Source organism: Alosa sapidissima, chromosome 19 (assembly GCF_018492685.1).
Source record: "Alosa sapidissima isolate fAloSap1 chromosome 19, fAloSap1.pri, whole genome shotgun sequence".
Taxonomy (NCBI): Eukaryota; Metazoa; Chordata; class Actinopteri; order Clupeiformes; family Clupeidae; genus Alosa; species Alosa sapidissima.
The window spans coordinates 24,196,170-24,209,294 of NC_055975.1; the positions used below are offsets into that span (position 1 = coordinate 24,196,170).

At 43.2% G+C, this 13,125-nt stretch overlaps 1 protein-coding gene across 1 annotated transcript; it reads left to right on the forward strand.

The window, feature by feature from the left end:
- The first annotated feature begins 9,943 nt into the window (after nucleotides 1-9,943).
- LOC121693502 (lysine-rich arabinogalactan protein 18-like) lies at nucleotides 9,944-12,122 on the forward strand. The gene is made up of 2 exons (XM_042072959.1): nucleotides 9,944-10,443; nucleotides 11,140-12,122. The coding sequence occupies exons 1-2, from the start codon at nucleotides 10,280-10,282 to the stop codon at nucleotides 11,708-11,710; spliced, it is 735 nt and encodes a 244-aa protein (XP_041928893.1). The 5' UTR covers nucleotides 9,944-10,279; the 3' UTR covers nucleotides 11,711-12,122.
- The last annotated feature ends 1,003 nt before the right edge of the window (nucleotides 12,123-13,125 follow it).

A 13,125-nucleotide genomic window follows, 5' to 3' on the forward strand; every position in this document is an offset into this window, starting at 1 on the left:
AGATCTTGTGTGCATTGATTTCCTGTCTCTAGAGCCTGATTCCCGGGGTATCCCCAACATATTAGTGGTGACAGACCATTTCACCCGATATGCCCAGGCTTATTCCACTAAAGACCAGCGTGCAGTGACTGTAGCCAAGGTACTGATGGAGAAGTTCTTCGTCCATTATGGTCTACCAGCAAGGATCCATTCCGACCAAGGACGGGACTTTGAGAGCAAGCTGGTGAAGGAGCTCCTCCAGGTGCTAGGGGTGAAAAAGTCACGGACGACGCCATACCATCCTCAAGGTGACCCTCAACCCGAGCGGTTTAACCGAACCCTCCTGTCCATGCTGGGGACCCTGCAGCCACATCAGAAACAACAGTGGAGCCAACAAGTTGCCGCGTTAGTGCACGCCTACAACTGCACCCGTAACGACTCTACCGGTTTCTCTCCTTACTACTTGATGTTCGGGCGGGAGGCACGGCTTCCAGTTGATCTGTGCTTTGAGACCCCCATTGAAGCAGAAGAGGAAGTGAAACATCAGCAGTACGTAGAGAAGTTACGAGACAACTTGAAACAAGCTTACCACCTGGCTGTTGACAATTCAGATGGAGTGCACCAGAGAAACAAGAGACGGTATGATGCAAGTGTCCGCCCACACCAGCTGGCTGAGGGAGATAGAGTGCTCGTCCGTGCATTTGGAGACAATGGAAAGGGAAAACTCAAAGATAAATGGGATTCTAGACCCTATGTTGTTCTACAGAAGTTACCAAACCTACCAGTGTATCATCTCCAGCCTGAGAGAGGGAAAAAGGTGATAAAGGTTCTTCACAGAGATCACCTGCTTCCTATAGGGTGCCTTATCCGTCTGCCTGAAGTGCACGAGAGACCGACCAGCCCCCTCCACACTCACGCACGAGTGCCCCGGACACGACAGCACACACAGGGGCGTGGAGAGGAAAGGATTCTTGAAGGAACCAGCAGCGATCAGTCAGAGTCGGATGAGGAGATGCTCCCCAGTCGGAATAGAAGTTTGCTTAGACAGGAACTGCAGACACTAGTCCAACACGGGGGCGCTCTTACAAGGTCTCACCTCCCCAGCAAAGAGAGCGAAGTAGAGGTCAGTGCAGAAACTGAGTCGTCAAACAGCTCTGAGGGTGAAGAGGAAGTTCCAGAACATGGCGACAGTGATGGCCCTGGAGCTGAGGATGTGCCTGATGCCGAACAGGCATGGGAAGGGGTGGTGCCCTTGGTCGAAAACTCACACGAAAGCACACACAGTGAGGCTGAGGAATTGCCAGTCAGGGAAGATTCCATTGATCGGTTGCGGTCACAGCCTGTACAGAGGGTGAAGCGTACCATCAAGCCTGTAGTAAGATTAAGCTACAAAGATTTGGGTAACCCTTCAGACCAGCCAATAGAGATTGTGCACAGAGGTTTAAGGATCTGCATATCCCTTTGATATAAGTGTCACCATAGTACAGCATGTGTCAGGGGATAGGGGCAGGAACTTTGGCCACCAGCAAACAGTCAGATGAGGACATCCAGACCTTTAGAAAGGGGGGAGTGTAGCCCAGGGTTACTTCACAACCCTCTAGCTACTAGCTAACTGATTTTTCACAAAAGGCATTTTATAGTGGCATTACACTAGGCATTATTGTCTAACCTGCACGGTATAGCTAGTTATTCTCCCAAATGGACTGTTGTCATTTTGCTACTTTGTTTACTTTGTGGTTTGTGTGAGATGAACTGTAGTTTTCATGGTGGGGAAAACCTAGCTTGATAACGGAGACAAGGAATATCATAGGACCAGTTAAATGTCAGATACCACTCTCCGCCTATCAGATTGCTCAGTGGGTGGCATCTGGTGGGGGGAGAGGGGTGGAACACACACACGCACACAGAAGAAGGAGAGGGAGAGAGTGAGAAATGACGAGACGCAAGAAGTTTGGGTTCCGACTATATAAGTAACTACCAAAAATAGTAAGTTACAGTGAAAGTAGGTAGTTAACCCCGTCTCAAGAAGCGAGTGGGGTATATGCCGGCACAGGTGTCTACCTTTTAGTTACGACGTTAACGTTATTAATTTTCAGCCCCTCAGTTTGGGGAGATTAATCTAGCATATTGCTGCTAGTTTCTAGCTAAGAGTGACGTTAGGCTAGCAGTCAGTTGCTCTGAGGTAAACATAACGTGTAATAAGAAACGTCTCGCTGAGATTTCTTTAGTTTAACTGCTGCTCAGTTAGCGCCACAGGATTCCAGGCACGCCTGTGGTTCCACTGAGTAGCCGTCGAGGGAGCACCGCCACCCGGATAGCGCCACTGGTGACCAGGAGAAAGCCAGTGGTTCCTCCGGCTACGAGGGAGATAAGCTACCGAATCCACTTGTTGATCGCGCGGCCCTATTGTGCGGGAAACACAAGGAGAGCCACACTCTGCTGCACGGTTTGTGACTAAAGGGACCGTGAGTACAACACGTCACCTGTCAACACGAACTGAAACAGGCCTGCAACGGGGGTTTTATTTTATTTTGCCGGCTTTTATATGTAATGTCTATTTGTTTACTGTATGTTGAGTGACCGGTCATCTCAGGGTAACGTTATTGCTATCCGTTTGCAAACGGAGAGTAGAGATTGTGAATCACTACTGTTTATTGTATAGTTTTACACACACTTCCACACAGGGCTCTATCGACTAATCTATATTTACCTTTTGAATCATACTGTTTAGTGTATGCTTTTACCGTACACGTACTTCCACACAGGGCTTTTGTCACTAATCTATATTTACCTTTTGAATCATACTGTTTAGTGCATGGTTTTATAGTACATGTACTTCCACACAGGGCTTTATTGACTAATCTATACTTACCGTGTTAATCGCTACTTTTTGGTGTACAGTTTTAAAAACTTCTATCCACACAGAGAATTATATATATATTTGAATCGTTACTTTTGATATCCTGTTTAAATATTTTCCGCAGAGACTGACCCTTAAGGTGGTCCAGTCTATTTGACTTTGGCCTAGTAGCTGGGCATACATAGTTGGATATTTTGTACATATAGTCTTATTAATTTGCATTGTCATAGTGTGATTTTATTGTGTTTTATAATACATTCTTGTTTGTTATACTGACTCCGTCTCCACTCACTGGTTAAATAGAGCAAAGTATAACCTTTATACCGTAGGGGTGCTTAAGCTACTCTGGTTAAACAGCAGGCTTAAAAGGTGAGAACCATACCCTAGGACCCAGGTTACACTAGCACACCCCTCTGAGGCAAAAGAGGGTTACACTTGGTTAAAATATAAGTTGTTTTGGATAAAAGTGTCAGCTAATAATTTTAAATATAAACTTGACTTCTTGCGCAATCGCTGCATGCACCTCTAATCTCCTGTGCTATGCATATACAAGACCAGACAGGGGAGCTATGTCTATCTATGATTGATCCGTCATATGAATATCATATCCATCAGAGGCATAGCACAGCACAGGCCTAGTAGAACTCTAATGCAGATATTATCTGAGTCACCATTTTAAGTGATGCTGCTTTGTCTGAACCAGGAACGGTCCAGAGACTTACACAAGTGACCGAAATCCTGATCCTTTTTTTCCAGAATTATTTGGAAATTGCAATGGATGCATGTCTGGTCATTCACATATGATGTTATATTAACTGTAGTTAGACTACCATACAAGTCTCATGATTTTATGGTAGTAACCTGTTTTTAGTTTTTTTCCCCCGTCACAAGAACAGCAGATATTCCATGTCGATCACACATAGTAAAGCCAAGCAGTAGTTCTGGCTTAGATTACCTTAGCAGGTAACATCTAGCAGGTAACATCAGGTAACAAGTATTAAAAAAAATCACATCTATTGTATAGCAAAGGTATCATACTTACACAAGAGGTGCCTCCATTTATGCTGTTTCTTCAAAAGTGCATTAATCATATAATTCTGCCTCTTGTTAGCTTCAGGAACCACTGTTTTGCTGGAGATATTGAAGTGATGGGATGAATCTGATGACGCAGAGTGGCGGTTCATTTCCTCTGGTGTCTCTTCTGTTTCAAGCGCTCTCACCTTTTCTGTTGCATTGACATCAAACACTTGCAGAAGTACTCCGCCAAAAACACCCACTAGCGTTGGTAGGATCAACAAAACACGGGCTGCCATTTTCATTCAATGAATTTAAAAAGCAGTATAAATGTGCTCTCCTCGATAGAGAAGTCTTCTGATAGCTCAGTGTTCACTGTAGCATCCCTTGTATCTTTCCAATAATAAAAGGGTAGACTCTGTTGTTCTGCTGTTCCAAAGGAAGCAGTGGAGAAGTGTGAGTGAATCTGCTTTAGATAGGAGAGACACCCAGTGCACTATATATCTCATCAGAAACGCCAGGCTTGATAAACTCCCAGCCAATGAGCAGCTAGGGCTATAGGGTTGTAATCAGAACACAAACGTCATGTGAGGTACAAACATTTTGCATGGTAAGGAACAGAACTAAAGAAACATTTAGATGTCTTCTTTAGTTGGACAGGGACAGAGCAGTCATGAATCACTTTGTGTATTACATCTCTATGCAACATTGCCTTAAAAAGAACTTGCTGTGGTCCCAAACAACTCTTAGATTAGGTTGGTTTCAGCGTTTTTGGAGCATATTTTGGGGGGCATTTAACCTTTATTCAGATAGGACAGTGAGGAGTGACAGGGAGAAATGAGATGGAATCAGGAAATGAGCATACCTGTAAGTCAGAGTTGAACCAGTATCACGGTGGGCATTTGGACCTGAATGTGTCAAATGGCTTCTGCTGCGCCACAGCTTCCTGGTTTCAGCCATGTGGATGCTTTTTTGTTTGTTTTTTCGTGTCAGCTTCCTTTCATAAATCAGACTTTATTCACTATACAAATGCATCTCAAAATATAGAATATCAAGGAAAAGTGAAATGCATAAAGTGAAATATGTCAAGGCTTTTTTTATTTTAATCTTCATTATTATAATTTTAATGATTGATTACATGGAAATAAAAAATTCAGTATCTCAAAATATTAGAAACGATAATAAAGAACTGATAATACAGAAATGTTGACATGAGAAGAGCTCTAATTAGCTAATTAAGTCAAAACACTGGCTGTAACAATGGGAACCTGTTTGGGTGTCACACCTGAGACTGAACACGTTAGGATGCTGTATGTGTCATGCCTGTGTCAGTGTTAATAAAGTGTTGCCTAGTTGGCCTCCAAACAGATCTTCTGTCGTCCTAGTGAGTGAAAGGAACAGAGTATAACACTGGCAATGGTTTCCTGAGCCTTTAATCTCTCAGTCTGGCCAGGCCAATGGACTTTCAACAATATTCTAGTTTTTTGAGATGCACCTGTTATGTGGGAGAGAACAAGATCTGTCAGAGTACAAGTGAGACATTCTTCAGATAACAGCATAATGCCATTCTGAAAACAAATCAGAACATTCCTAAGCCACAGTAAAACGTCAGGATTATCACTGGGATTGAATGTTTCTGCCGACAGCCATATCTGCTGTTTTTGTTGTACGAGACCTTTGCATCCGTTGTCTTACAGATAAAGAAAGTCCTTTGACTATCTGAACATTCATGATACAAAATATATTCTGACGGAGACTGACAGTCTAGCAATCCACTCTACCCACAGCAGTGTCAGTATAAACAATAATACTGTCATTGTGTGTCCTAATTACAGTGCATGAAAATGCACTGTACTGTTCTTCCTAGGCAACAACAACAACTTCTTATTACAGTGCATGAAAATACACTGTACTGTTCTTCCTAGGCAACTTCAACAACTTCTTATTACAGTGCATGAAAATACACTGTACTGTTCTTCCTAGGCAACTTCAACAACTTCTTATTACACTTCTTCTTCCGCTTACCACTTTTTCCGTACGCAATTTCTCTTGAACAGTTTAACTTAGAAACTTCGTTCAAACGTTGTAACGTAGGTATTCAAACGGACCAAGCTGCTATGTCAAAAACCTACACCTTTAAGGGTTAAGCATACAATCTGGGTCAATTAAGACTACACATCCTATTCAACTGTTTCCTCTGCCCAAAACTGTTTCAAAATAAAAGTCCTCACTACAATAATCCACTGTTAAACAATGTAACCCATTAAACTACTGAACTTTTTACATTCAACTTTTAAACGATCTACTTTTAAGCTATCATTAAACTATCTATCTATTAAACTAGCTGTCTATCAACAACTTTTAAACTATCTACATTTAACTTTTAAACTGTTAAACTATATACATTCAACTTTTAAACAGTCTACTTTTAAACTATGATTAAACCAGTGGTCTCCAACACGGTGCCCGCGGAAAAATAGCCAACAGGTCGCCTGCAGATTACGCTCTAAAAACACGCTCCATTGTGAAGTTTTCAATAGATATTTAAATCTAGACCAGAACCATTTTAAGAATGTATGTAGCCATACATCTGTAACATTAAATTGATATTGGTGATACCTTACAAATTGTAGCTGCGTTAAATTTAGCCTTTGGCTCCAAATCCGTTTCCCATTCAATCTTTAAACAACAACGGAAGCGGATTGCATACACGCTGCTCGCACGCATAGACAGTAAAGGGGGAAAAAACTTGCTTGTCTGGTGTAACCAATGGAATTATATCTTTGCAAAAGTTCTGTGGCCATTCCATGTTCGTCAAATACGGTTCTTGCATGATTGTTCAAGGACTGAAAAACAATTGCTTTAGCTCACAGGCCTTTTCTCCTCCGTAGGCAACTGCCGTATAATAGCGCTGAAAATGTTATAGCGTGCATGACTGAGCAGTACTGTGCATTACACTTTTTTGTCAGATCATGGATGATTTCAGGTGTGCAATAACTTTAAAAGGAGTTTTCATATGTTGGGGTGGTGTGGGCGATTACTATTGAAATGTTAAAACCGAATTGTCCACTGAAATCAGAACTTAAACAACCCCTGAATTCATAATGGTGGGTGGGTATAAATTGGGTACAAATTGTAAACCAAATTATTAATTGCACAAAAAGATAGTTTTTTTTTGTAAAAAAAAAAAAAAAATAGATTAGATTCCCCATGCAAACTTTGAAATGAACAAACTGAACAAAAATGTTGGTAGTGTTGCATAGGTTATTGATATTAAATTTGAAAATACAGTTGCTTAATATATAAAGACGTATAGGCCTGCACAATATTGATAATTTAAAAGTAAAAATCACATAGGCCTATTATTTAGGAGGACTACCCTCGCAAAAAAGGGGTGAGGGTATGTTTGTTTTAAATGAGTAGCCCTCCATATGATTTCGGGTCTTCAGGTAGCCCTCATTCCCAAAAAGGTTGGAGACCCCTGTTCTACAAGGTAGTGTGCAAAAGTGGACCACATAAACAATACAACATTATAAAACATTTTTAGGCTGATGATTGATCTCTTTAACTTTAACTTAATTGTGCCTAAAACTCTTGAAATTGTCCGCTTAAAAAAATAATACTTCAATATCAATACTATCAATTCATGCCTATTAGTGTGCTTGAGTGTAGGCCTAGCCTGCTCTGCCAGTTCTTGTCTACACCCATTCAGAGCACGCTCTCTGTTAAATCAAGTTTAATAGACTTTTACATAGCTAGTACCAGCTAAGGTCTGTAAGGCCTTCCGTAGCCTATGTAAGTGTGAAGAAAAGAAAGGGTAAAAGGATCAGATAGACAAACAGACAGGTGAGTGTGTGTGTGTGTGTGTGTGTGTGTGTGTGTGTGTGTGTGTGTAAGAGAGAGAAAGAGAGACACTACCAGTGACAGTTGTGCTGTGATAACCACTCTGCCACCCCATACAGGCAAAATCAAGGGAAACAATATATTCACATGCAGCTGCATCTAGCTTATATATGAATAGATGGCTACAATATATTTAATAAATATATATTACATTACATTACATTTGGCTGACGCTTTTTTAACCAAAGCGACTAACAACATGGTAAACAGTAAGTTTTAGAACAATTCTCACAATTTTAGGACAGTTTAAAAACATTAGAGTACAGTAAGAATAAGTGCGTCGGTGAGTGCTGTTTTTAACAGTTACTTGTCAGTTTAAAACGGCTGGTGAGTGCTAGGATCAGTAAGACTTGTTGTAAGTGTTGCTATGAGAGTAGATGTTCTCTAAAGAGCTGGGTCTTCAGGAGTTTTTTGAAAGTGGAAAAGGATGTCCCTGCCCTTGTAGGAACTGGCAGTGTGTTCCACCAACGAGGAACAACAGATGAGAAAAGTTTGGATTGGCTTGAGCGTACCGGTGGTAGAGCTAGACGTCGTTCGTCAGAGGAGCGCAGCGGTCTGGAGGTAGTGTAATTCTGTATGAGGGCATTCAAGTAGGTGGGAGCAGAACCGGAGACTACTTTGTAGGCAAGCGTTAGAGACTTGAATTTGATGCGGGCCGCCATAGGTAGCCAGTGTAGCTGGATGAGCAGCGGGGTAACATGTGCCCTTTTGGGTTGGTTGTAGACCAGGCGCGCCGCCGCGTTCTGGATCATCTGAAGTGGTTTCACTGCGCAGGCTGGGAGACCTGTCAGGAGGGCATTGCAGTAGTCGAGTCGTGAGATGACTATTGCCTATACCAGAAGTTGGGTAGCATCTTGAGTCAAGTAAGTCCTGATTTTCCGTATGTTGTAGAGTGCGAAACGGCATGACCGGGCGACTGAGGCAACATGATCTGAGAAGTTTAGTTGGTTGTCGAGAACAACTCCTAGATTTCTTGCAGTCCTGGTCGGTGAAACAGACAGGGAGTCAAATTTGATGTTGATGTCGTGGTGTATGGTAGGTTTAGCTGGGATAACCAGCAGTTCAGTCTTTGAGAGGTTCAGCTGGAGGTGGTGTGCCTTCATCCATGTAGCTATGTCTGAAAGGCAATCCGAGATCCGTGCTGAAACCAGGGGGTCGTCAGGTGGAAAGGACAGATAGAGCTGTGTGTCGTCTGCATAGCAGTGGTATGAGAAGCCGTGCGAACGGATAATCTGTCCCAAGGAGGTGGTGTAGATAGCAAAGAGGAGGGGGCCCAGCACTGAGCCCTGGGGGACCCCTGTGGTGAGATGGTGAGGTGCAGATAGCTGACCAAGCCATGATACGTTAAACGAGCGTCCTGTGAGGTAGGATTCAAACCAGGAGAGAGCAGAACCGGAGATTCCCATGTCAGCGAGTATAGAGAGAAGGATACGGTGATTAACCGTGTCAAAGGCAGCCGATAAGTCAAGCAGAATGAGTACTGATGACCGAGCGGTCGCCTTGGCTTCTTTTAAGGCTTCTGTTACAGACAGCAGAGCCGTTTCGGCTCGTTCAATGCCTTTGGATAGGAAAGGCAGTAGTGAGACAGGGCGGTAGTTCTCGACTTGAGCAGGGTTGAGAGAAGCTTTCTTAATAGGCAGAAGCGCCCCCTAGTGGACCCGCCGGCGGGCCCATTATGAATATTCAAATTAGCTTGTAATTTATTCCTGCAGTCATCAATATTCATCCAAAACAACCAACTAGTCATTGTTACTAACATTCCAACTATGTGCATATGTATTGTGGATAGCCCTAATGCAATAGTTAACTAGAACGAACTATATTCACCTAGCCTAGCATGTTGCTATTGTTTACACCGGAAGTAGCCTCCCTTTAAAACGGAGCTCTTTAAACATGTTCAAGATGTAAGTTAAGTTCAAATAAACTCAAAATAAAATTATTTACCTTCAACATATCTTAATAATTGGCTTCAGCTGCATGGATATGTCCAAAAAGGTTGTTTATTTGCTTGCTCACGTTACAGTGAAGAACAGTAACATTTACCCTATATAAATGCAACAAGATCTTCTCTAACTCTTCCCGACCGCCAAATTCAAGTTTACATACAATGTTATACATGAATCAAAAGCTAAAGATGTCCTCTTTATAATTCCAGAGTTGTTATTTGCTGTAAACTAACTAGTTTTGATAAATGACGGTCTCTTTCACCTATGGTGAGAACGCTTGTCTTGTTTACATTCAAACGTGGTCTCTAATATTACTTCCTACTTCGCGTCAGGCTTCCCAGAAGTGATTGAGGTCTTTCTTAACGAATAGTATGCCTTCTTACAAAAACATAGATGTGTCATTTACCCTGATTGGTCTAACCATGCCTTTCCAAGGATAGTGCGTCATGACAAGGACCCACGTATAGTGCTTATGCGCATGTTGATTACGCAGAGGTGCAACACCGGCGCCGGTAAAGTCAGCGGCTTTGACGAGCGATATCTTTGCTTCTGACTATAATATTGCTATTTTTGCATCATGGCAAGACCACGAAGCATGACTTTGGAGGAGATTCACGCCTTCCTTGATGTGGAGTCGGACTTCAACTTCGAGGAGATTGGTGATAGTGGTTCAGAGTCTGGCAGCGTGGACTCCGAGGTAGAGGATGCATTCGCGGAGGGCATGGATGTCCTCCTTGACTTGTAAGTGATCTTGTGTCTATTCACGTAATGTAGTTGAAGTAATGCAAATGTATATATATAAGGATGTGTGCCTTTGCATAGCTGAACTTTATGGTGCATGTCACGTACGAGCGAATGAGATACTAAAAGTCTCACGAATGTTAGCCTTTGCATTTAGCTGAACGCAGTGCATGTTATGTAGGAGAGAGAGAGAAAGAGTGAGATACTTTGGCAGCCTGTTCGTCATAAATATGTCCATGTCTTGCACAGTGTAGGAAAGGGTAAGGCATACTATTATAATGTATTGGCAAGTAAAATGGAGTAATTTATCATAGAAATTAGAGATGCATACAGTACCAGTGTTGCGAGCTAGTAGCCACCCTGCCTAAAAGTTCTGCACGCTCACACGTGGTCAGTGCTACTGCTGCCCACCCTAAAGTTGCTACTTTATCATCACTATTAACCTGTTAGTAGCATGCCATGCAGGTGTGCCTTATAATACTACATGGTGACCATTTAAATATGCAAACTTTTACATGTGGCTCATTGTTCTTATACTATATGACTCCATCAAACATGCACTTGTTATGTTGGTATAGTGATCATTTTTTTGTGAGTGATACATTTATTAGCTTGCACAAAATATAATTAATTACTCAGTGGAACATATAGCCATTTCTCATTTTAATATATTGTCCCATCTTTTTGTTCATGCAGTGCTGAACCATCTGCCCCTCTGCCTCGCTCCCTCACCTCCAGTGACCCTTTGGAAGGGACCTCAGCTACAGCCCCACCTGTCAGGCCTCCAGCGTCTACCCCCATCGCCACTCCTGGTACCTCTGCCACTGGTCCCTCAGCCAGCACTAGTGCACCTCAGCATCGTGCAAGAGGCCCAGCTCCAGCCCCAGCCTCAACTCCATGCCCTCCTGCAGCAAGGTGTAGTGCCAGGTGTGGCAAGCGCCCAGTCCCAGCCTCAACTCCATGCCCTCCAGCAGCAAGGCGTGACAAGCGCCCAGCCCCAGCCTCAACTCCATGCCCTCCTACAGCGAAGCGTGGTGCCAGGCATGGCAAGCGCCCAGCTCAAGCCCCAGTGGAGAGTGACCCCCCAGTGGACATGTGGCATGATGCAGACTGGGAAGATGTGGAGCCTCCTCCTTTCAAGTTCTGTCCCAAGAGGACCCCAGACCCCCTGTTTTCTAACACTTCTACATTTCCCCTAAAAGACATAAGCTTAGTTTCAATACAGTATTTGGCATTTGGAGAGGTAAGGATCCTCCTTATTGGTTAACTTGAAATAAGTGTAAATATTAGCCTGAAATGAAGTGAAATTTATATTTACAAGGTCAAAACACAAAAATACCACACACACAACCTGCTATATGGGGAAAATCTTGTTTTTGTATTTTGGAGAGCTTGGAGAGGTTATGGACACTTGGAAACGCCTATATGCACCTATTAGAAATTGCTGTGTAGAACCTATGTAATTTTATGCATCTGCTTAAAATTTTGGAGTTTGCTTCCTAAGAACATGTAGATACAGGAAATGTAGTGTATGACCTGCTGTTCTAACACACCATCCATGGACACACTGACAACTACAAAAATAATAGGCGTTTTTTACTTTTTTGACATTTTCCTCTGTATATGATGTTCTAAAATGTAGACTTAATGAAGGAAATAAAGGTCTGGAGGTGAATTAATGTCTTGGCCCATTTGTTGTCTTCAATTTAAGCCCTTAATATCCAATGTGCTGCATGTAAAACATTAGATAAAGAATCTTAAAGTCTTCAAGTACAAATCGTTCCAAATGAAGCTGGAATTCCTATCTGCATAAAGGGGTTAAGTAACGGTGTTACCCGGGCCATTTTGAACGCTGTTGGAAATGTGCCGGAGGTTAGCGAGGCATTGATCACATGTGTGATAGCTGGAGCGATGGTCGGGCTGATGGACTGAAATAGGCTCGTAGGTATAGGGTCCAGTGAGCATGTGGTAGGACGGCTGCATGTCAGGAGTCTGGACACTTCACTCTCGGAGAGAGGCGTGAATGCTGAAAAAGATGTTCCAGCAGTCCCTAGAGGTTGTAGGAGTGCGGTATCTGAGTCAGATGCGTTGAGTGGGCATGTAGAGAATTGACTGCTGATTGCCGCCACTTTGTTTGTAAAAAATGAGGCGAGGGTATCTGCAGTAAGGCTGGATGGAGGAGGAGGCAGCTGAGGGTTGAGTAGCAATTTGAAGGTTGAGAAAAGTTTTCGAGTGTCTGTAGCGCTGTTGATTTTGTCATTGTAGAAAGCAGTCTTAGCAGCAGTGATGCTGGCTGAGAAGGAGGTCAGGAGTGTCTGGTAGTTTTTGAGGTCGTCAGCTAGTTTGGATTTGTGCCATTTCCTCTCCGCGGCTCTGAGTTTGGTGCGCTGCGATCGGAGGGTATCATTTAGCCATGGATGAGAATGTTTGGATCGAGCTGGCCTTGTGGTAAGAGGGCACAGCTCGTCTAGACACGAGGTCAGTGTGGAGCAGAGCGAGTCAGTGGCTTCATTAACCTCCAGAGAGGAGAAGGTGTTGAGTGGAGGTAGACCGGAGGCAACCACAGAGGAGAAGTGCGTTGGAGACAGGTTCCGGATGTTGCGGCGGAACGTGACCATCGGCTGAGGAGCCGGAGGCTGTTCTGTCAGGCTGACGTTGAACTGGATGAAGAAGTGGTCAGAA

Bases quoted from the DNA above. Each gene is read 5' to 3' on its own strand.
- LOC121693502 (XM_042072959.1), top strand. From the start codon at position 10,280: ATGGCAAGACCACGAAGCATGACTTTGGAGGAGATTCACGCCTTCCTT. The intron at 10,444-11,139 runs GTAAGTGATCTT...TTGTTCATGCAG, and splicing joins ATGGATGTCCTCCTTGACTT to TGCTGAACCATCTGCCCCTC.